The 25,178-nt window shown below is 34.2% G+C and overlaps 1 protein-coding gene across 4 annotated transcripts in view; it reads right to left on the minus strand.

The window, feature by feature from the left end:
- CNTN1 (contactin 1) overlaps window positions 1-25,178 on the minus strand; it is a 372,749-nt gene that overhangs the window by 19,957 nt on the left and 327,614 nt on the right. For all 4 annotated transcript variants that reach the window (XM_017530373.2, XM_037739053.1, XM_017530379.2 and 1 more), the window contains 3 exons: window positions 23,627-23,813; window positions 20,967-21,079; window positions 19,704-19,860 (listed from right to left, as the gene is read on the minus strand). In XM_017530373.2, the coding sequence (XP_017385862.1) occupies window positions 19,704-19,860; window positions 20,967-21,079; window positions 23,627-23,813 (457 nt within the window). The remainder of the gene's footprint in view (window positions 1-19,703; window positions 19,861-20,966; window positions 21,080-23,626; window positions 23,814-25,178) is intronic.

The raw sequence follows: 25,178 nt of genomic DNA on the forward strand, positions 1-25,178 counted from the left end.
CAGAAAAGGCAAGGAGGAGGGAAATACACTAAGAAAGAAGAGATTAGGCAAAATATATGAAGGGGTTTTAGAAACACCCTCTATCATGAAGATAACAAAATATTTACTGAGAAATGAACTGCTAAAAAAAGAAAAGCTAGTGAAAGTTATCCTGGATATTCACAAAAAGTAAACTCTTATTCTAAGCCATTATAATACGCGAAATTAATGTAAAATTTTAGTTGATCCTCTCAGGTATATTAATTTGCATTTCATTGATTCATAGACCATTCCAAAAGAATAAAAACATATAATTCCCTTAAAACTACAAGATATTTTATCATCTTACAGGACATCAATTTTATAGAAGTTAAATACATATTCTGTTAGACTATATTTCAAACAGAGTTGTGCAAATGTCAGAGAAGTTATTAATCTGGAAGAATAGCTACAACAGAAATATTTGCTACTTGGAATGATGCCTAATCTTTAGTTTTAAAACTTGCAGTGTTGCATTTCATCTAATTAAAAATGGCTGAAGACAAACCACACATGGCCTACTGTTCATTGACTAATGCAGCAGAACTGTGTAGAAACTAGTAAATGATTGAAACAATATTTGAAAATTAACACATATAAATGGAAATTCATCAAATTTGCAAAAATTTAATCCGTGACTTGATATTCTCTAAATCATATAAGTACATTTAAGTACATCTAATAGCTAGAGAATGATTCTTTAAATGTGACGTGGCAACTGATAATGTAATTTAAAGACATTATTCCATGTGAAGTACCTATTCATATGCTGCCTTACAGAATGTATTAGCAAATGTTGAAGATAAATAAAACAACAGTTTAAATAAAAGATAGATAAAAGCAACAGTTATGCTTTGTGATAAGTGCTTTGGTTCATATTATCAAAAGGTTAATTATAAAGACAGGAAATTTATTTATGTTTAAAATGAGATAATTACCATTTCTCTTCTTGCTAAAGCAGAGACTCTAATCGTATTCTCACTGTGATTTTTCATCTTTTGTATAACAAACCTTGCCTCATAAATGTTATATTCCAGGAAAAATAGATATATAAAAATATATAAGATATATAAGATATTAGGCATTGCCAACAATATCTACTTAAATTGTAGAAAAATACAGTCAAATATGTTCTAGGAAATATGTATAATACTGTTTACTGTATATTTTATATCTTTTTTTCTCAATATTAGTGCTATAACTTCTAGCAAAATCTATTACTAATTTTATCATTCTCAGATTTTAGAAAAATAAATCTTACTCCAGAAAGGATAGTATACAGACCTTAAGGCACTGTATAGTCCTAAATAATGAAATAACAACAAGAAAGCATACTCATTTTCACTTTGAGAATCATATAACTTTTCTTCCTTTGAGGAAAGGGAATTAGCCTCTAAAATTCAGATATAAAATATTTTTCCTTTTATAATTATTTTATCTGGCTTATAAAATATTGATTATTGTTTTATAAATTTCCTTGAAAATAATTAAAAGCTGGCATACCATATGTATTTTTAAAGAATGAAAGAAGAATCAGACAGTAGAGTTTTGGGGACTCTTGCCTTAGTGACACATTGTATTTATTTTAAAAATGGGTGGAAAAGGATTAAAAAATCAGAGTAAGAAAATGCTAAGTTAAATGATCCTTTGTTTTTTTAACTGAATCCAAAAGTTCAACAAGTATGATAATAAGTATGAGTTAAGGCCGGTGCGGTAGCTCACGCCTGTAATCCTAGCACTTTGGGAGGCCGAGGCGGTTGGATCATGAGGTCAAGAGATCGAGATCATCCTGATCAATGTGGTGAAACCCCGTCTCTACTAAAAATACAAAAATTAGCTGGGCATGGTGGCACGCGCCTGTAGGCACAGCTACTCGGGAGTCTGAGGCAGGAGAATTGCTTGAACCCAGGAGGCGGAGGTTGCAGTGAGCCGAGATCGTGCCATTGTGCTCCAGCCTGGGTAACAAGAGCAAAACTCCATCTCAAAAATAAATAAATAAATAAAATACGAGTTAGCATTATATTATTTGTAATGACATTTAAATATACATTAGTTGTTTTAAAATCTGTTAAAGATTAGTTAAAAGTTCTTGATGATGACAGTCCCAGGAGTAAAAGCAAAAAGAATAACACATGGCTGCAGGGAGCTACAAAAGATATGTTCAAACATTCAAATCATCAATATAAAGGGCAAAATAATTAACCAAATCACAAAAGAACAAGAATTTCCAGAAATAAGCAACTTTGTAAAGGACTAACTCTGCATTATTGGCAAAAAAAAAAAAAAAAAAACAGTGAAAACATAAAAGAGACAAAAATCTAAATAAATTTTATCTGGGAACAACTTTTTCCTCTATATGAAATTCATTTTGGGTATTATATGTCCATGGCAGTGTATTTCTATGTTTAGTAGTTTAGTCAGCCATTCATAGTGACTGCATAAAAAAAAAAGAATGTCTTTTTATTTATAAAAACCAAGGCTTTCTAAAAAATAAACTTAGAATATATAAGGTCATGAAAGCACTTGAGATACTTGGAAGAATATGAGAATTATGAAGGCTGTATTTTTCAAATGCTATAGCATCATTATTTTTTATACTTCAAATCTTTATCAAATTGGTTTGCTTTGTATTTTAGACTTCTGCTTGGATTACAATATGTAATCTTAGAATTACACGTCAGTTACCTATTTGCTAAGAAAATTTATTATACTAAACATATAAGTGCTTTTTAATTGTGTTCGTTTTTCTTCATATGCCCATTTTAAGAATTTTCTCTTTAGATTTTATTGGCTCTTACCTTTTAGATGCATTCTTTATAACTTTAAGGAATATTTCTAGAATTTATTTTTGGATAAAATTCAATTAGAAATAATATATTGGAAATCTGATTCATGTTTTATAGTTCTTGAGGATAAATAAGTGCTCTTAAGGTATTTATTATTGAAGTGTTTCAGATATTGTAATCCAACAGTATTTAACTCAATAACTTTCTTTGCCAGTTAATTGAAAAAACAAATACTGAGTCAAAATGATTTGCCAGGTTCTTTGGGGGCTAAAACATAAATATTTACTTATGAGTTATAGGCTACCTCATAGAAAAGGCTTTCTGATCACTTACAAAGATAAAGTATGATAAAAACAAATAAGAAAATTGAGAGAAAAAAAATAAAGTTAGGAAAAATGATACAAAAGAAGATAATACCAAAATAGCAATATCAACTAAAGCTAGTATGAATATGGACAATATTTATTGGGTCTGTGGTGTTTCAGGCACTTTTTAAAGCCATTGCACATATATTCACACATTTTAAAGTAAAATATACAATACTTTATATACTTTGCTAGAGGCATGTAGCATTTTTGGCTATGACCTTTGGCCATGCAGTGCAAACAAAGAAATACATCAGTCATTAAGTGTATTATCCAAAAGATAAAAACAAGTAATGCCTTAGGAAAAGCTTATCTACTTTTGGTCTTAAGATGAGAGACACAGTTTAAGGAACAGTCTAGCTGGGAACAGATATCCAGGATATGATCTGTACTGCATGCTAACACAGTACTAGAAATAAAACAAATTGGGAAAGCATATTTATCACAATATTCTTCTCCCAGAGTTCTTTTAAAGTAGACCACTCTACTGAAGGAAGATGTTGATAAGCTATTTAGAGGGTATGTGTGAGTGTGTGTAAGCTATTTAGAATGTGTGTGTATGTGTGTGGAAGCGAGAGAGAGAGAGGGAGTGTGTGTGTGTGTGTGTGTGTGTGTGTGTGTGTGTGTGTGTGTGTGTAGAATGAGTCTCCTATTCAGTACATTCCAATAAATAATATCTAGAGTGCTTGTGGAAAATAGATTATTTAACTGTAGGATTTTTTTTCTTTTAGTGTGTGTTTGTGTGGGGTGGATGTTGAGGAGATGTACTGTCCAGAGTTTAGACAGAAGTGATCCTCCTTGCATTCTTCCTCTAACAAGATCTCATATTCTCCATTAAATAACTAGTGTACAGGAATTTCAAGACTCCTCATTTAATGCTAATATTAAAGTGTTTTATTTAAACATGAAATATTTATTTATTGGCCTAGACCAGGGTGCTCACTTCTCTAGGTTCAGCCCTACCTCAACAATTGTAGAATAATATGACGGTAGATTTTGTGTGTTTTTATTTGGTTTTGTTTCTGTTTTTTTTTTTTTTTTTTTTTTTTTTTTTTCTTTTTTTTTTTTTTTTTTTTTTTTTTTTTTTTTTTTTTTAATAAAATGCCCTCAATCTAAGCCAATAGCATAATAGCAAAGTACAATTCAATACAAAATTAATTCTATAAGATCACAAAACAATATATTCTAAAAACACAGCTCACTGAAGTTTTGGACTGATTGATTCGTAGAATTTACTGTGTCTCCAGGGAATGGATGGAGTGATAATCTCCACCGAGCATGCCTTCTCAATAGGACCAACAAGGCCTCCAACTAAGTGAAATTTGTTTCTTGTGGGGTGGAAAAATCTGAGATTTCATAATACTTTTGGATCACTAAAGGGCTACAGAACATAAACAGCTATACAGATTTTTGGTATTAAAATTTCGTAAGTGGTAACACCTGGAAAAATAATGTGTAACAAGTCTTCCTAGGTAGGCAATAATGAAGGAAGTTTGAGAAATACTGATATAGAGTATTATCTTTCCCAGTCATACTTCTGGTTAGAATTAGGTGACAAAGGTTTAAGATATATTTTTAAAAAAAGCAGGTTTTAATTTACTCATTTATGGCTCATATCAAAGGTGGACACTATTATTCTCATTTATACAGAAAGAGAACATACCTATGCTAAATAATCAAGGCATATAATAATGATTTGGTTCTGTGTCCCCACCCAAGTCTCAGGTTGAATTGTAATCCCCGGTGTTCCAGAAGGACCTGGTGGAAGGTGATTGGATCATGGGGGTGAATTTCTCCTTTGCTGTTTCTGTGATAGTAAGTTCTCATGGTATCTGGTTGTTTAAAAGTGTATAGCACTTGCCCCTTCTCTCTATCTTGCCACTGTGTGAAAATGTGCTTGCTTCCCCCTTTCCCTTCTGCCATTATTATAAGTTTTCTGAGGCCTTTTCAGCCATGTTCCTGCATAGCCTGTGAAACCGTGAGTCAATTAAACCTCTTTTCTTTATAAACTACAGTTTCAGGTAGTTATTTATAGAAATGTTAGAATGGACTAATAAAGCATATAAATAATAAAAACATCCACAAATTTATAATAATAATATAAACAGCTTGGCCGGGTGTAGTGGCTCACACCAAATAATCCCAGCACTTTGGGAGGCCTAGGTGAGAGGATCACCTGAAGTCAGAAGTTCAAGACTAGCCTGGCCAACATGGTAAAATCCTGCTTCTCTTAAAAATACAAAAATTAGCCTGATATGGTACATGCATCTGTAATCCCAGCTACTAGGGAGGCTGAGACAGGATAATCATCTGAAACCGGGAGGCAGAGGTTGCAGTGAGCTGAGACTATGTTACTCTGCACTCCAGCCTGGGTGACAGAGTGAGACTTTAGCTTTAAAAAAAAAAAAAAAAAATTATAGACGTCTTAATTAGTGAAATCAAATAAACAGGCTTATTTCCCTAATTAAAGGAAATAAAATAAGCAGGCTTATGTTTGCCAGAAACAGGCTTATATATCATGAGCTGGGGACTTAATGGTAGTGACCAAGATTGACAGAGATCAGGCAAAATACGAATATGAATATGATCTAGTTCCCTTCTAAGATAGGAAGTCATTAAAGCTTTTGTGCAGAGACATGAGAAGCTGACATATTTTAAAATAATCACTGTGATCATTTTGTTGAGAATGAATTGTAGGTGTTAAGCACCAAGCAAAGAGCAAAATTAGATAGCTAATGCAGCAATCCTGGAGATGAGGCACAGTGGCTGGACCCTATGATGGGAGAAGGAGAGATGGGTGTTTCTAAATACATTTTGTTAGTAAAATCAGCAGGATTTCTTGATGAAATGAATGTGGTGTGTAAAGAAAAATGACACCAAAAATTACTTCGAAGAAAATTGGAGATACTTCATTAAGATGGGTAAAACTGCAGAAAAAGGAAACAAAGGGCAGAGGGGAAGAGTTCAGTTTGGATGTCTGAATGGAGATAGCAATCAGGCAGCTGAATAAATCAGAGAAGACTGACATTTGATTGTTCTCAGCAAATACATGCCATGCACTTAAAGCCTTGAGACTGCATGAGATTACTTAAGGGCTAAGAGGAAAAGAATTATTGACTTACTGAGTCCTGGGAGATTTTAAAGTTCAAAGGTTGGAATGATTACCAGAAACCAGAAAAGAAGGCAGAATACCAGCTGGTAAAGGGAAAGGAATTATCAAAAAAGACTGTTGCCCAGAAAGCCAAGAAAGAGAAAGTGGTCATATGCATCAGTGCTGCTAAGAGGTTGAGTAAGGAGAGGGCTACTCCTAAATTAGAAACATGGAGGTCATTAGTGACCTTGACAAGAACTGTTTTAATAGGATGTTGAGGTAAAAATCTGATTGGAGCAAATTTAAGACAGAATTTTGGAAGAGGAATTGGGTGGTGAAGATGATAATTTTTTTGTTGAATTTTACTTTGAAGAAAATAGAACATGCATTAGTTACTGGAAGAGATTTTCTTTTTTTTTTTTCTACCCTCCCTCCCTCCTTTCCTTCCTCATTTCCTTCCTTCTTTCCTTCTTCTCTTTCTCTCCCTTCCTTTCTTCCTTCTTTCTTTCCTTCATTTTTTTCCTTCTTCTTTCAACTCTTGCTCTGTTTTGTTATATTTGTTTTCTCCCCCTTAAATGTGGGCAATATTGCAGAATACTTGTATGGTGATGAGAAAAGTAAAAAAGAAATAAAAGAAATATAACAATGTAGAAGAGGAAAGAAAGGATCGTTGAAGCAATATTCTTGAATTAATAAGACGTGTTAGAATCTGACTTCCATGTAGAGGCGTGTAGGAACATAAGAGTATTCAGCCCGAGTCTCAGGAAGGAAGACAGGTCACATGGGCACATTTGTGATGTTGGCTGCTTCAGATTGCTTTTATTTCTCAGAGAAATAGGAAGCAAAGTCATTGACTAAAGAGGAAAGATGGTAAAGATGTGTTAGAAATTTAAGGAAAGAGGAAACTGTAAAATAGTTTTCTAGGTGAAAGAAAGAGTGGGTGTGCTAGGAAAATCTAGTGGAATGGCCCAGCAGCACTATGGGCCCACGTGAGGTTTTGTGGTCACGAATTCGAGGTGAAACTAGTGTTCATGTTGGCATTCTTCTCTGGCCACCTTTAGCTTTGAAAATGTAGGCTTGGAGCAAGTGATGAGTTAAATCTAATCCATTGCTTTAGACAAGTGAGTATAGTGAAGTGAGAGAAAAAGGTACCTCTGGGTGGAATGAGAGATCTATGTAAGAGAGTAATTATATTATATGGCTGTGGGATTTAAGCTGGATATAGAAAGAGTGAGGATACCAGGAAGGTAAGGGACATAGGTAGTGGTCACATCAATGGCTTGTAGTTCCTGATAGGTCAAAAAATTTTGATAGTCTGAGCACCAGAAGAGGAAAGATGAGAAGTGGGAAGAGGATAGGTCGTTTGAGATTATAAAGACAGTAATGAAAAAGATTAAGGTAGAACCATGGGAAGAACAACATAAAGAAGAGAAAGAAACTGGGAGAACAGAGTAATGCAAAAATCATTTACATCTACATTGTAATCACTAGAAAGCATGAAAGAGAATGGCATTCTCTTCCATGTCATTTGGAAAGGATGACAATGATCTAAAATCCAAAGTCTTCAAGGAATAAGTAAGAGTGGCCCTGGATGTTGGTAGAAAACTTGGAAAGAAGGGGAAATGGGTGGGAGATGGTGATGATATGAGATTCCAACCAAAGTTTTTTAGGCAAGAGATAAAGAGAATACTGTAGAAGTGACAAGAAGGAGGATCATCTAACCCTCTACCAGGAGCAGCCTTCAAGAGGCATGAGAGAGATAGCCACCACTTTTGAATAGACAGTCAAAGGAGCAGTGTCATCAGGGAGAGCAAGATTTCAGATAAAGTTAAAAGGTGAAGGAAGCATTCAGTGAATAGATGGAAGTTACAGGAGACTCTATTGATGACTGATGGTGAGTTTTAGAGGAAACAGTGAGAAGGTTTTACGAGTCAAGTATGAATAGAGAAGTCAGAAAATGGGCATCTGGATCTGTATTAATCAGAGAGGCCTGAGTTTCTGTAGGTGAGTGTCATAAACAAGGCCCTAGGGCATGAACAAATGAGATGTCAGTCTCCAGATACGTGGTGCTGGTGAGACAATGAATGTTGAGGATGGGAATGCAAGTGGGAGATCCTCGTAGGGGCATCTGGCTTCTGCTTGGATGTGGACACATAAAATGTGAACAGTTTATTTATTTATTTATTTATTTATTTTATTTTTTTATTTTACTTTAGGTGTTTACTATATCCAGCATTTCTCCCCATGTTATCCCCCTCACCCTCCCGACCCCCCACTGTCCCTCCCCTATCCCTCCACAACTGCCCCCAGTGTCTGATGCTCCTCTCCCTGAATCCACGTGTTCTCATTGTTCAACACCCACCCATGAGTGAGAACATGCGGTGTTTGGTTTTCTGTTCTTGTGTCACTTTGCTGAGAATGATGGCTTCCACATTCATCCAAGTCCCTACAAAGGACATGAACTCGTCGTTTTTTATGGCTGTGTAGTATTCCATGGTGTATATGTACCACATTTTCTTTGTCCAGTCTATCATTGATGGGCATTTGGGTTGGTTCCAGGTCTTTGCTATTGTACATAAGGCTGCAATGAACATACGTGTGCATGTGTCTTTATAGTAGAAAGATTTATAGCTCTTTGGGTATATACCCAGTAATGGGATTGCTGGGTCAAATGGAATTCTATTTCTAGATCCTTTAGAAATCACCACACTGTCTTCCACAATGGTTGAACTAATTTACACTCCCACCAACTGTGTAGAAGTGTTCCTATTTTTCTACATCCTCTCGTTTCAGTTTGGGTTTGGCCATGTGAGGAGCATAAAGAGGGAAAGGGACAAAGTATACAGGGCAGTTGCTTTCATTATGAACCATGGAGTCTGAGCTGACATTCAGGAAGAAAGCTGAGGCCATGAGGATGGATGAAGGACAAAAAAAAAAAAATGCAGACAATATCAACAATGATAGTCTGGGTGGGGAGGGGGGTAGAAGAATTGTTGGAGTTGGGAGGAGATTTGAGGGAATAAATTAGAAAAAGAGTCAGTGGTCAGAGAACAGACTATTTAAAATTAAAAGTTTTAAAAATGTTTGCAGTTATTAATAATATCAAGATTTACAGGGGTTCTTAAATTTTTTGTTTAATAGACCCCTTTAGTGGTCTGTGGATGTTTGTAAAAACTAAGAATAATATTCTTACTACATGCATAAAATATAATACATAGAGTTTTTTTAAAAAGTCTATTATATTGAAATGCATTTATAAAAGTATCAAGAAACCAAATGTACATTACTAACACATTAAAATAGTATGCTTATTAACACATTAAATAACAGGGTCTAGGAGCAGATTTAAGAAATGTATTATTGAAGTAATACTTCAACAGCTGAAATATATGAGAATATCTGATTGTTATTGGTGACAGTAATATGTGACCTAAACTCATATATTTTAAAATGTCAAATTTCAGTTAGAAATTCATGAAAATTGTAATGTATTTTTTTAACCATCCCAGTTTCAGAAACCTCTCAAATTCAAATTCATGCTGAAATCTGTTAATTCCTGTCTAGATTGTGATCGTGAGTGAGTGGCTGAGTCAGAACACAGGACAAGATTATCAGAAAAGAAAAGTTAGATAAATTAAGAGGCTAGGGCATTGGATAGACTGTCTGGATGTTGATATCCTAAAAGTGCACAACTTGTAGGCACATCTGGATTCTAAGGTATCTCCTATGGGCTAAAGCTCTTGAGGAGTCAGTCCCTGTGATCTACCATACCCTGACTCTTAGTGCATCTTCCGTAACCTTCAATACCTTTCACTCTTCTTATTTCTCCTGGCCATGTGACCCAAGACTGGTTATTTGCTTTTGAGCCCATTTTTAAGAAAAAGAAGTGAGAGTCAAGTATGCTGGCCATGAAAGAGAAGGTTATAGGCGAAAGACTACTGGCTGGAGGATCTCATATTCCTGAAATTGTTCTAAAATATTTATTTTCTTTTGGTCTGGATCATTTGCAGAAGATGTGTATAAAAACTGCCTCTGGAATGTCCTTTGCACTGTTCTCATACTGTGAATAATCTACCGAGAGACCTGGCTTCTAGCCTTACCCAACTATGGGAATTACTTTGAGACCTAAATGTCCCTTCATAAATCACTAAATCTGGTCCCTAATGCAGTATTGAATAGACCATTTTAATAGGTTGACATATCACTTTCCAGTTTAAGCGTTTTATATTCCCTCTTATTATGGCATTAAAGGCTTCCAGTTTTATTTATGAGAAATTTCAAGGGTTTTATTTTTAACAATCACAAAGTCACTTTCTCTTCTAAATGGTTTTCAAATTTATGATACAGTGAATAAGTGTCAAACCTCAGGAGAGAAAATTGAAAACCCAACTCTTTCTCAGAACATACAGTTGTCTTTACATTTTCCTAAGAGGTTTACAAATTTCAACATAGCCTATATGTTTCAAAGGAAAGTGAATTTTGAAGTTTTGTTGATGCATATATCTATTAAAGATAATCTGATTGTTTTAATTGACTTATGTGTTGCTCTTATTTCAGGAGAGAACATAAAGTAATATCCTATTATTTGGGGTTGGGGGTAGATGTATCTTAGCTTATACTTAGGAAGATATGAAATATCTTAATGTAATTTTTATGTCATTAGTAAATCAACATTCATAGAATAACACAAAATTAGGCTAATAATTAAAATTCTTCATATAAGATACATAATTGTAAAAGATTATCATTTTCTCTTGACTAATTTATTCATGCAAATATTATAAAATTGGTTGAAACTTTACAACTAATTTTCTCAAACTTTGGTATTGTGCATACACATGAAGAGAAACACATTATTGTATAGTAAAACTAAAATTTTGCTGATACCCAATGCTTAGAAAAATAAAACCATCTTTTAACAAAGGTATCTCTCTTAGAACTATTGGTTCATTCTCTGAAAATTCTTCACCATAATTGCATTTTCTGAAAATAAGTAATTCCTTTAATTAATTTCTGACCTCCTTTTCCAAAGCACTCACTATATATGGGAGTTCCTCCTCATGCTAGCTTCCTATTTTAGTTCCTTTGGGAATATTCTTTCCAGATTCTGTCTTCCCAGTATAACATTCTAAATTTAGAATACATCACTAAATGCAGCTCTTTGAGGTGAAGGATTTGCCTCATAGATTTCAAAATTGTGGAATAACTGAATGATAAAAACATTTACAATTTTTATGTCAGTAATGATGTAAACCAATCCTTAAATATTCCTACTTGACTACGTAAATATTCTTTAACAGTGATAGAGGCAAATAATTTTTAAAGGATAAACCTGTGTTTACCTAATTTCCTCTTCTCTCTTTTCTCTACGAGTGTATCCTTCCTATGTCTTTGTTCACTTACCTCATTATTTAACTTTGAACATCATGCAAAAAATCTTTCTCCCTCTGCTTCTTTGCTAATACACTCTTCATATTTTGTTCTGATATTGTTCTGATATTATTCACTCATCCAGGGAATGTTTTCTCAACCCAGATCAGTAGTGAATCCTGATCACGTTGAGCAATTGTAGAAATGATATTTAACTAGTTTAAGGATAGACTTTTGACACAGTTCTAAACATTATAGGGAATGTTTTTCTGAGAAGATTCTGTGAAAGTCTGGGCTGCTTTTTAAGATGGAGCTTCAAAAGAGACAGACCCTCTTCTTTCTTGGAAAATATAGGGTCTCTGTGATTCCTGACACTTCTGCAGACTCTTGCAACCATAGAGAGGACAAGCCTTAGAATGAAGCTGAGGCCTCTCAAGTGGAGAAATGGGGAAAAACTGTTCTTTAATTACAGTTTTGAGACACTGATTCCAAAAGGGCTTTCTTAAGCAATTTTGATTTGAGAGTTTTTTACTAACAGCTGAAAATATTCTTTTTTTTTTTTTTTTTGCTTTTGAAAAATATTTAATGATAGTGGGAAAGATCTGTTGGGATATGGTTGGCATTTATTTACTTGCTTTTGCTGTTTTTTTTTTCTCCACTCCTTGTCCATGTGTTCTAATTTTTCAACACCCACCTATGAGTCATAACATACGGTTTTTGGTATTCTTTTTTTGTGTCAGTTTGCTGAGAATGGTGGTTGCCAGATTCATCCATGTCCCTATGAAAGAAACGAACTCATAGTTTCTTATGGCTGCATAGTATTCCATGGTGTATATGTGCCACATTTTCTTTATCCAGTCTATTGATGATGGATATTTGGGTTGGTTCCAGGTCTTTGCTATTGTAAACAGTGCCGCAATGAACATACATGTGCATGTGTCTTTACAAATTGTTTTATTATACAGCTGAAAATATTCTAATGGATACTGACTCTCTCTTCAGCAATTTCAATTATTCTTTAACTGGAAGTAATAAATCCTTGTTTTCCTTCATCTCCACTTATATTAACCACATAATTTGCCATCTTTGGGCAACACCAATAAACATCTGCTATCTCTATTTCCTCCATCCCCATCCAGGCTGGTATGCATTGTAAATAAAGTTATATAATTATGCCAGTTGGTTCTTTGACAAGTTTATGTCACCTGACCTCAGCTGCTGTCTCAGTTCTGTTAGATGATTCTCTTTTGATCTCTTTGCACTTGAATATCTCAGTCATATTGAACTTAGCATGTTAAAATTTGAGCTATTCTTTAATTTCATGTATTTTCAGTAGATGATTCTCTTTTAATACATAATTCTGCTGATTGTTTCAGTAGATGATTATGCTGGTCTGTCTAAATCCTTAAAGTTCTGCCAAATCCATTTCGCAAACTTCATAAAATCATCAGAAAATACTGTTGCGTCTTCCGCCATACAAATCTTGAACGTAACTGCCTCCCACTTCTACTCTTACTACGCTAATCAAAGACATCTTCACCTCCTGCTTGGACTGTCACCTAACTTATCTCCCTGTTTGCAGAGATTCTCAGAGATTTCCACCACCATTCATGAGATTTCTACTTCTCTTCCAAAAATAGGTTGAGATGCTCTGTTGTAAAATATAAATCTGATTATGTCACTTTCCACCTTAAAATGGTTCAGTGGTTCTCATCACCTTTTGGATAAAATTTAAAGTCCTTAATCAGAACCTATAAACCTCTCTATGATTCAGATTCACCTATGTCTTCCCCATGGTTTCCTTGTCCCCAGCCATACTGTTCTCTTTGCCGTACTGGTCTCAGGGCTTTTGTACTGTTCTGGTGAGAATACATTTTCTTCCCTCCAGAAAACTTCTTCCACTTTTCTCTCGCTTCATTCCATTTTTTTTCCCAGCATTTCCTTGTCGGAATAAGTCCTTCCCTAGCACTCTCAGTGAAAACAGATGTCCTTGTTCTCTCCCACCTCTCTTTATCTTCCTCAGCATACCTTCAGATATTATCACTATCTGACAAAACTTTATGCATCCTTATATATTATTTATTTTGCCTCCTCGCTTTAAAATGTAAGTTCTATGAGGTTTACTTAGAGAAATAAGATTTCACCCACACTATTTTGTCAAAGTTGCTGTCTTAAAACTACCAATGACCTTTGGGCAGAATTTTGTCTCTGCTAAATAGATTTATCAAAGTTCTAACCCCCTTTGTAACCCCTTTAGTAGTTCAGAAAGTAACTGACTGCATTTGGGATAGGTTCTTTCAATAGATAATTAAGGTGAGAGTGGGTCTAATTCAATATAAATGGAGTCCTTATAAGAAGGGGAAAGTAGAAGTCACACACACACAGACTCTTTTCTTTCTCTCCTCTCTCTCTCTGTGCCCTCCTTCCATCCCTCCCTCCCTCCCTTCTCTCTCCCTCTCTCCTCTCTCTCTCTCTCTCTCTCTCTCTATCTATCTACAAGCCAAGGAGAGGGGCCTTAGAAGACACCAACACCTTTATATAGCCTCCAGAATTATGAGAAAATACACTCCTGTTGTTTAAGCCTCACAGGCTGCGGTACTATCATTGCAGCCCTAGAAAACTAATACGCAGGCTTCCAAAATGCTAAACTAACTATTCTTTACTCAGCTTCTTCAACTTCCTTTTGACTTTTGCCACTTTAAAATAAATTATGCAAATTAGTAATTTTTAAAACTTTATTTATTGTTTTTGAGACAGAATCTTGCTCTGTTGCCCAGGCTGGAGTGCAGTGGTGCCATCTTGACTCACTGCAACTTCTGCCTCCTGAGTTCAAGAGATTCTCCTGCCTCAGCCTCCCGAGTAGCAGAGATTACAGGCACATGCCACGATGCCCAGCTAATTTTTGCTTTTTTAGTAGAGATGGGGATTTACCACTTTGGTCAGGCTTGTCTCAAACTCCTGAGCTCAAGTGATCCACATGTTTCAGAGGTAATTTAAGTGTAAGTTACCTATCAACCTACAACTATCTAGGCTAGATTTATACTTGAATGTTCAAATTAATCCCATGAAAAATAGTGTAAAGGAAAACAAAATATTTGCTTATTTTAAGATTATTAAAGAGACAGACAGCATGTTGATTGTGTCTTAATGACAGCCCAAATTTAATAATGTATGAATTGAATTTAAACATCCCACTATCCTCTTGTCCCTCTTATACTGCAAGACTTAGGAAGTGGAGAGGGGAGCACAAAAGTAGTGATGGAGTTAAACATCTAAAAGTTCCACCCAAAAAATGGTTTCCTAGACTTTCTTCTTCTGCTACTGGGCAGAAGTGGACAAAGCAAAACAATAAAATGTGTTTTTCATCACAGTGTTTAAGTCAGTGGATTTGGTTATATAGTTTAACTTAATAGCTTGGAGTTTACAAAAATAGTAGGTTAAATATTCAGATTACATCATCTGTGGTAACATCAGGATAAATTACAGATTTATTAGAAGACAAAATATACAAAATGAATATATAGTAACTTTAAATCAAATGGAAAAAATGCCCTGCTCTTTTAGAATCTATCCTGGACATCCACCACTGCCTTCTTTCCAGTCCAAGACATCATTATCTTTTAATCTTGATATGGAAATAACCTTGTACTTCATCTCTTTACATCTTATTCCCCTGCTATACATATTTTCCACAGTCACCAATATGATTTTTCAAGTGAGAAAATCTGATCCCGTTACTCCTGCCTTACAAATTTTAAATGACTACTTCTTTCCCTAGAAAAATATTCAGATTCTAAATTGTTCTGAAAAGATTTTCTTGATTCAGCTATCTACAGTCTATTTAAAACTAAAAGGAAAAATAGACTTACTTAAAATATGCATGTTCACTATGAATAATTAAATATGTGCTTCTCTGTGGGTATTTATTTATGACCAAGGATTTTTGTCAATTGATATTCTAAAATTTATAGAAAATATGTAGTAATCCAAATTACCTTTCCGAAATCATAGCTATACATACACACACACACACACACACACACACACACGCACACACACACATACATATATGTAGCTATATATATATACTATATATACACATATATGTATGTATATACACTTAATTTGCTCACAATAATTTATGTAAAATGGTTTTTAAAAGGCAATGTAGAATTTATTAGAGATAGTGTGCATGTGGCGAAACATTTGTGGTGTTATATTTGCCTTGATGTGCACTACAAACATTCAATAAAGGATAAGTTATTAAAGCAATAGGTAACAGTGTTCAAGTCAGAGAGAAGTGCAGTTACAGATAACCATATCTAAAAAGATTTCTAAATTATGTCTAAAAGGAAGTCTTAATTTTTTTAAGAATCAAATTTGTGGATCAACACATGACATAATTCATATACCTAATGGGGAAGTATATCAGTTTTCTAGAGATGAAAACTATAGTTTTAAGTGCCCATATTATTCTTGTTAGTGAGCTTTTCTCTATACATAAATCATGAATCAATTCAACAGTTACTTGTCAAAACCCTGCTACATGCCAGATTAGTTCCCTAAGTGCTGGAGATTCAAAGGTTGACTTAGGCAAACAAGAGCTTGCTTCCATGGAGCTTAGCTTCAAGTAAGGATAGAGATAGATGATAAAAAAATAAAGAATTTTACATAGAAACTAATATGATGAAAAATGCTATGATATAAGGAAGTGCTTATGATTTAAAACAGTGCTATGATATTAAGAAGATTTACTCAGGATATGCCACTATCTTAACTGCTGGCCATGTATAGAGCTCTTCTGAGGAGGTGACATCTGAACGGAAACAAGGATGAGAATAAACCTGACATGCCAAGACCCAGAGAATTCCAGGCAGAAGGAAGAATAAGCACAGGTGCCTGAGGGCAGGGATAACACTAGTGTATTCAAAAAGAGAAACGTCAGTAGAGAAAGGGACAAAGCATTTAACTGAGATGAAAGAGGGGGTGTATTATATAGACCACAATAGGCCACAGTAAGAAACGTAGATGTTACCTGTGAGCCATCTTTTTAAGAGGAGAGTTACATGATTTGATTTGTGTTTTAAAAGATCCCTCTGTCTGTTGCATAGATAATAGGCCTTAGGCGGCTAACACTGGGAGGCAAGCGGATCATTAGAATTGCAGCAGGGCCAGGAAAAAATTTTGAAATATATAAAACTTAGCACATTTTAAATGTGTGAACTGTGACTGCTGTATTGTGGGCATTTAATGTCTATTTGTTGAATGAATGAGCAAATAGCATAATGCTTATAAACATTAAAATCTAGTAGTGTGTTATAATCCTGGCTACATATTTTGGGCATGAAAACCAAAACAAAGGAAAGTACTAAGAGTCTTTAAATTTAGAAGAAATCCTGTAATTTTTGTTTATATTTACACATTTTCCTCATTAAAATAATTTAAATGATTTGAAAATCCAAACTTAAGAATATTCTATAATGGTATTATTCACCAAGCATCTGACATTTCATAATGTTAATTCTACAATTTCTTTGTACAGTTATGGTTTTAATAAGAGATAAATAGAAATTCTGAAATCAATAAGAATGTTGTCCACTAGTTGGCAAAAAGAGAAAAATTTGAAAAATATCCTAAGTTTGAGATTTAAAAAAAAAGTACCCTGTCTTCTATACATGACCTATTTATATAGAAACATCGGATTACAACTGTGGTATGTGGAAGTCAACCCATGCAACCCCCAAAATCCAATTGTGAAATTTTTAGGAAATTTATGAGCATTGTGTTAAACATGTAATTATTAAAATAGTATTTATGTAAACTTAAATTTAAAAGCTTAAAACAAAGGTAATACTCAGAAAAACATCATTTCTTAATTGTTTTACTGTATTATAAAGTTGTCAATGTTTTTGAGATTCTCATTGTATCTGTATGGCGGCAATTACGTATAATGATGTGCTACTGCACAACGTTTCACAGCTCCACATTAACTGACGTCACTTTGGAAGCTTGAAATCACACATGGTGAGAACATTTACACCACAGAAATTGGCAAACATTGTAAACAGGGCTTTCCCCTCTCTCTAGTGATTCAACTGTTTGTTTAACATTTACCAGTGCCATTAGTGATAGCTAAACTGAGGTTACCATCACTGCTACAGCATCTCTTGCCAAAAACCTCTAGTCTCAATCCCAGAAGCAGCTAGGTTCTCCTTTCCACGAAGAATGATCAACCAAGGGTGAGTACAGAGAGCAAAAGCTTGCTATGGCTGGCTTCTAGACAAGAGAAAGAAGGCCCAGGGTACAAGAGCAATTTATTTAGTGATTTTGTGTTTTATCTTCCTTGAAATAATGGCCACATTTCCCTCATTTCCTGTTGTGACATAGCTCCACTAAGTGTAAAACTATTGAAGTTATTGCAAAGTTCTGAATATAGAAAATGTTTCAAAACAAAAAAAAAAGTTTTCATTTTTTCCTGTCAAATTAGCAATAACTAAAAAGAAGGTAACATTAGAGTGGTGCAGTGAGAAAAGCACTGATAGAAAACAACAATAGGAATTTAAATTAGTAATTGTCTTTGAAGAAATTTGGCAACCTCAAACACTTTGTCTTATATTTAAAATTTAACCTGAAGAAAGATGAATTTATGAAAATGAACTTTAAAATTATTATATATGATTAAAAAACTGTAATGAGTTTGCATATTTGTTTGAAAGAACATCATTTATAATTTTAAATAAAATTTACAAAATAAGTGGAAGCTGAAACTTGAAATTACATATATGAACAGAGTGACTGTAAATAAATTCAACTAAGCATTAACAGTAGCTATTTTAGGGTATTTGGAACATGATTCTTTTTTTTCCATAACTCTATGATTACTATATTTTTCTGAAAAGACAAAAATGATTAAACTAAAAAATTCAAAGTTATATTTGGATTTGAAAGAATGTATATATGTATTGTGGCAAATTTCACAAAAACATGGCATACAACTGAAGCTAGCATTTATTAAATACTCCAGCATTGTGTTAAAGGATTTCTTGTTGGTTTAATATATAGAATATGCATTTATCTAGATCAAATCACCAAACTTTCTTTTCTTTTTTGTTTTTTAATTTAACTTTTATTTTAAGTTCGGGGGTACATGTGCAGATTTATGATACAGGTAAACTTGTGTCATGGGATTTGTTGTATAGATTAACTAAATATTCTTATAAATTATTTATTATTGTGTTTGACTTAGGATCTTCTAGTATTTCATAGCCTCATACATTTCTCAAATTAACATCTATTGAAATTTAGTATAATTAAGCTATATCGTGTATATAGAATGAGAAAAACTATATCAAAAATTAAATAACAGAATGCTACACATCAAAAAAAGAAATGACTGCCTCAAATATATTTCCAAATCAAACAAAGTTGTCAGAAGTAAAATTTGTAGAAAAGGAATACATAAGATAGAGAAAGAAAAAAGGCAAAGGGGCTATAATTTAGTGTTTTTTTATTTCATTAATAATATGTAAATTGAAAGAAAGTTAGAAGAGTATTAAAAATAGCCCAGTGTATTTCCTTTTGATATGAGTAGGTTGGTTATTATTAAATAATGGCCTAGTATTATATAGTATTCAATAAATTGTCATTTTAATTGTACTTTTTATTTGAAAATTATGCTTTTTATTTGAATGCGAAAATAATTGACAAAGATTAAATATATTCAAGGTGAACAACATGAAGATTTGATATAGATATATATTGTGAAATGATTGCCACAATCAAATTAACTAATACATCCCATACTATACACTGGATCCCAAAAACTGGTTCATCTTATGTCTGAAAGATTTAAACGACATCCAGATAATAATCAACAAGTATGTGGTATGTCACAGACTTACTTTTGTGACTCATAAGGGAAGAAATACCAAGTCTCAGGGCATCCTTGATGTGTTAAATCTACTTTAGAAAATACAAACATTGGTGTGAATATCAGGCTTATCCTAACCTTGGGAATCCATAGGGTGTAGAAACTCACAAATACTTAGTTGCAATGTGTCTTAAATGACTCACCTGAAATTTTGACTTGAGACACCACTCCATCTCCTCCATCACTGTGTGCGCGAACCTCCACAACATATTCTCCGTCTCTGGGTATTGGGACTTCTATGGAGTGTTTATGAGTTGAATACAGCTTGCCATCATGCTGGCCATCAGGTCTGTAGAGTACCTTATCAAATAGAGAAATGTAAATATGCAGTAAAATCAAAATAATGAGCCAGTGCCCTAACACTAAAACCAGAATAAAAATGCTTAGACTTTTATTAACAAAAATTAATCAGTTTAAAACTAGAGGAAAAAATAAATTTAAAACTAGAAGAAAAAGTGTTATTTTCAATTCATAATAATTGTTTTTTGCAAGTTTTTAGGGCTATCCAAGGAGATATGACTTAAGCATCTGAATTTTATTTTTTGAGATGACCCAAAACAAAAATATGGAAAGAATGTGTCCAAAACGAGGACTTTTTAAATATTGAAATGGACTGAAAATTGCCTCTCAATTTTTACGTTTACCATTTTCCACAAAATTTGGTATTCAGTGAAAAATGTGATAGTGTATGATATAAAGACTATATTTAAAATAAGCTTTTCTCTTTTTGTTCATTTATAAACAGTAACTTAGTTTATCAAAGAGTTTGCTCGGTACAGGGCAACACTATCATGATCATTGCCAAACAAAAATGGTTTCATTCTCTCTCCCCTCTAAGCTTTGATTATTTTATTCTATCTTTAAAGTATTCTGTTTACCTTAATCTTTTGACATAGCATTTTGCTGAAATTCATTGAAGACAATTTTTTTCCATTTAAAAATGTATCATGGTACTATGTTGGATTCTGCTCTACAACTATTAAATAGAATAAAAAATCTGAATAGGGCTGGGCATGGTGGCAATGCCTGTAATCCCGGCACTTTGGGAAGTCGAGGCAGGTGCATCATTTGAGGTCAGGAGTTCGAGACCAGCCTGGCCAACATGCCGAAACCTGTCTCTACTAAAAATACAGAAATTAGCCAGGTATGGGGGTGGTCACCTATAATCCCAGGTACTCAGGAGGCTGAGGCAGGAGAATCACTTGAACCAGAAAGCAGAGGTTGCAATGAACCAAGGTCGCACCTCTGCACCCTAGCCTAGGTGACAGAGTGAGATTCTATCTTAAAAAAAAAGGGGGGGGGGCTTGAATGGGCTTCACTAGAACAGCAAAAATTGAAAACATTAATCATCACTATTTGTAAGAATTATGTTTGTGTAACTAATGATCTCGTAATCTTTTATATACCTTATATCCTGTCACTGTAGATTCATTTGATAGTGCAACGACATGATCCCAGGTGATTATATAGCGTGAACCAGACCTTACTGAACTGATGATCCTTGGAGGCTGGCTAGGAGCTGTGAAAAGTAGTAATAATGTAATCAGTGGTCACCAAATATCCAATCTCAGTTCTGCATACTCTATTGCATCAGGTATTGTAATGCTGATGATAGTAGTACTGACACCACCACCATCTAATTTTAATAAGTGTTTGCTATATGCCAGGCACTATGCTAACCACTTTACATCCATGAGTCCATTTAATGTACCCCATGGCCCTGTGAGCTAGGTAATATGACTGTCTTTTATTCTCCTCTCATCATGCTCCACTTGGGTTTCTTTCTCTACTAGTCTTTCGAAACTGCTGTTTACAAGGTTATCAATCACCTCCACATGGCTAAATCGAATGTCACTTGTTTATTCTTTTTTGAATTTAACATTTCTGGAGTATTTCACAGAACTGACCATCTTCTTTCTTGAATCCCTCATTTTTTCTTAAATTCAGATCCTAACAACTGGGTTTTCTTTCTACCTCATGGACTGCTCCTTCTCATTATTCATGTTTAGCTGGCTCCCTCTGTCAACTTGTAACTGTTGGATGACTTAGAACTTCATCTATGCACGCTTTTCTACTCTCTCTGTGGATCTTCCCTAAGTACTGACAGCTGGCCCATGGCTTTAAATATTCAAAGTTCTGTCTCTAGCCCTAATCTCTCTTTTAACCTGTAGACATATGTGGCTAGAAGTCTATCTGGGCAGATATCAGCCTATCTCTACTTGAGTGTCTAAAAGATTTCTCAAATGTAATATAATTAAATGTAATACATTTCTCAAATGTAATATAATGTCAAGTATCCTCAAATCTTTCTCCATTGAGTCTTTGCCATTGTCAGCAAATGTACAACTAACCCCTCTAGTTTCTCAAGCAGAAATTTGGTAGTCTCTCATCCCACTCATTGCCAACATACATATTATCAAGTTGTTAACTCTGCCACCAGATAACTTTCCACTTCTATCTCCATTATCACTTAGTGCTAGCCACTATCAGTTCTCTCCTTGACTGCTGAAATAGTTTCCGACTTGGCTTTTCTGCTTTCACTGTTAACCCACTACAATCCATTTTCTGCCCAGAAGACAGAATAATTTTTTTAAATGACATCATAAATTAGATATCACTCTGTTTTAAAATCTTTCAATGGCTTTTTATCATGTTTAGAAAGAACTCTAACTCGTCACAATTACTTACAAAGTCCTCTATAATTGGGCCCCAGAACTCTTCCTCCTCCTCACTCAGAACTTATGCCTGGGACCCACTGGCCTGGAACACCTAAAACATTTCAAGCACTCTCCGCCTCAAGGTTTTGTACTACTTAGCGTATAGAGAACCTTAAGGCTCTGTCTAAAGCTCTTTACGTAGTGTGTTCATCTTTTCACTTATCACTCAAATCTTAGCTTAACTGGCATCTTCTCAAAAAGGCCTTTCCTGGCTACCCAATCAGAATTGCACTTTCATCTAAGTCACTTTCATTATGTCCATTTATTCACTTTATTTCCCTGTCATCTACTATAATCCCACTTACTTATTTGTCAGAGTTTTTGTTTGTTTGATGTTTCTGTCTCCTTCCATTAGCTTGTAAACCATGTGAGAAAAGCATCTTGGACTGGTTTGATCCCTTTTTTATCCTCACCATCTAGAATAGTGCTGAGTACATAGCATATTTTTGGTGAATGAATAAATATATGAACACATGGAAAAAGAACAAATAAATGCATGCTCCTTTTACAAATTGGAAAACTGAGGTTTAAATAGGTAATTGATCTCTTGTCATACATTTAGCAAGTGGCAGAGACAGATCTCAAACACATGTCTGACACCAAATTCTAGCTTTTGCCACTACATCTGTCCTCTCCTTGGGAGAGTCTCTGTCCCAAAGTGAATTTTATAAATTTGCAAACTCTGGTAATGGTAATTACATCTTCAGATTCCTGAGACATTCCCTAGAGTCCTGCATACAAATTCTCCTTTTTTATATATTCAACTTTGGTTCAAGAACAGAGATATCAAAATGAATCCAGAGAGATTAGAATGACCTGAAAGTGAGCAGGGATATGTGGCAGTGTTTTGTGAACCACATAAAACAACACTAGAACATACAGCAATAAAAGAATAAGCATAGTGCTACACATTTAACATGCACTGACATTTAACATACGATGCATTTAACATATAATGACAGAGGTTTATAAATTAAAGCATGTAAAAACAAGCAAAATTTTTAGTTTTCACATGCTGTTGATGTACTCTTATGAAAACCACGTTTAAATTAACAAATACAGGATGAAGACAAGTTAATGGCACAAAATTTGAGAGCACAGCCTTTACAAAAGGGCAGTTTTCTAATTTTATTTCTATAATGGAATATTTAATGTATGAAGGTATTTTTCACATTATTTCTTCATCTATAGTAACTTGTGTTTTGAGGGAAATTTTGTGTGGCTGTAAAGGATATCATTGAAAAATGTGATCAGGTAGCTAGCTAGGAAATTTCCTTCAAGTGCACTCATATCATGATGGAATCAAGTGGTAGTTTTCGACAAATCTAAAAACAAAATGTGAAACTCACGTGCTTTCTTGGTGAAAGCCTCAATCATGTCACTTGGAGGTCCACACCCTGCACTATTGCAGGCCCCAACTTCTATAAAATATTGGGTGTCTGGCAGAAGGTTCTCCAGCCTGGCCGAGTACTCTTGGCTGGTGACTTGAACTCTGTTTGCAGCTTCTTCTCTGTCATGGGCAGCCCAGTACCGAATCTGCAAACAGTCAGGATGAGTTATATTCTGCCATGGTTTAGACTCTTCAGTTGTGAAAAGTTCTCTTCAACTACTTCTGTTACCATTGGTGTTGGCTGATCATAAGTTCAAATCCTTTTTAATGATACGTACCCATCTATCAGCTTTAGAATATCTAGGGCACCGAGGGCAGAAATGATTAAAGATGCCAAAAGCAAATCAAAGTTTCACTTCATTGCCCAAAATATTTTTACATTGACTGAAAAATAAATTAAAAATCCCCAAAACTTTGCAGCAGACTTAACTTTCAAAATATAAAAGTGGTCTCAATTTGGACATATTTGCCACAGTAATTTTTATCCTTTATTTCCTGTTTTACTTGTGTTTGAATGATTTCAAACTTGTTCTGAACCATTCTTAAAGCAGTTGGAGTGGAATATAATTTTTCTCTATAAAAATAGTCACTATGTGGCCTAAAACATGCTAAAGTAACACTTTGTTCTAGCTCCTTTCAGAAATAAGTTGTTATTTCCTTTGAACCCATATATAAGCTAGATATCAAAGAAATATATCTAATAATTGGATAAACTGTCAGTTATTTACCCATAAAGTAATTTTTTTAAATGTTATCAATTTTGTGATTAGAAATGATTGCTTTTGCCATATAATTACAGGATTTCTTTTCCCTTAAAGTTTAAGAAAAGTTATGGATTATAATTTTAATTCTTTAAATAAAGGCTGTTTTTTTGCATCAAAAATTTATAATTAAGGTATGAATAGAATGAAAAAATATATATTTTAGATGCCCTGTCTATAAAATAATAGGATTGTAATTTCACAATTAACCAAAATGCCTAGATTAAAATGTCTAATAAAATAATCCTGCACTTTTTATTTACATAAACATGTATGAAACCATTATGAAATGCAACAGGATGGCTCAAATTTACTTGGCAAAAGTGAGGTTTATATGTTGAATGAGCACATTTCTAAACATTCAGGAATGGATGAATGCTTTTGCTTTCATCCCAGGCAGGGCAGTTTCAGAGCCACATTTATAAAAGTCCTCAAAGGTCTCAAGGGATGGAGTACCAGTTGCCCACAGTGGTTGCCAACAAGACAAATAGCACCTTTGTTTCCGAACTCTCCACTTTCCTGTTTACTCTGTCTTTTCCTCATATCTGCTTCCTAGGATCATATTGAAAACAATCAACAATAATAAAAATCTTTCTCCACATCGTTGTTTGAGGCTCTGTTTAGAAGAAATTCAGACTAATATGGATGTCTTCTTCAAAATAAGGAAATAAAGCACTTTCTAAATATCAGTTTCTGCTCACCATAATAATTTAACCTTTAGAAACATGTGAATAGACTATACAGGATTGT

Source organism: Cebus imitator, unplaced genomic scaffold (assembly GCF_001604975.1).
Source record: "Cebus imitator isolate Cc_AM_T3 unplaced genomic scaffold, Cebus_imitator-1.0 Scaffold2, whole genome shotgun sequence".
Classification (NCBI taxonomy): Eukaryota; Metazoa; Chordata; class Mammalia; order Primates; family Cebidae; genus Cebus; species Cebus imitator.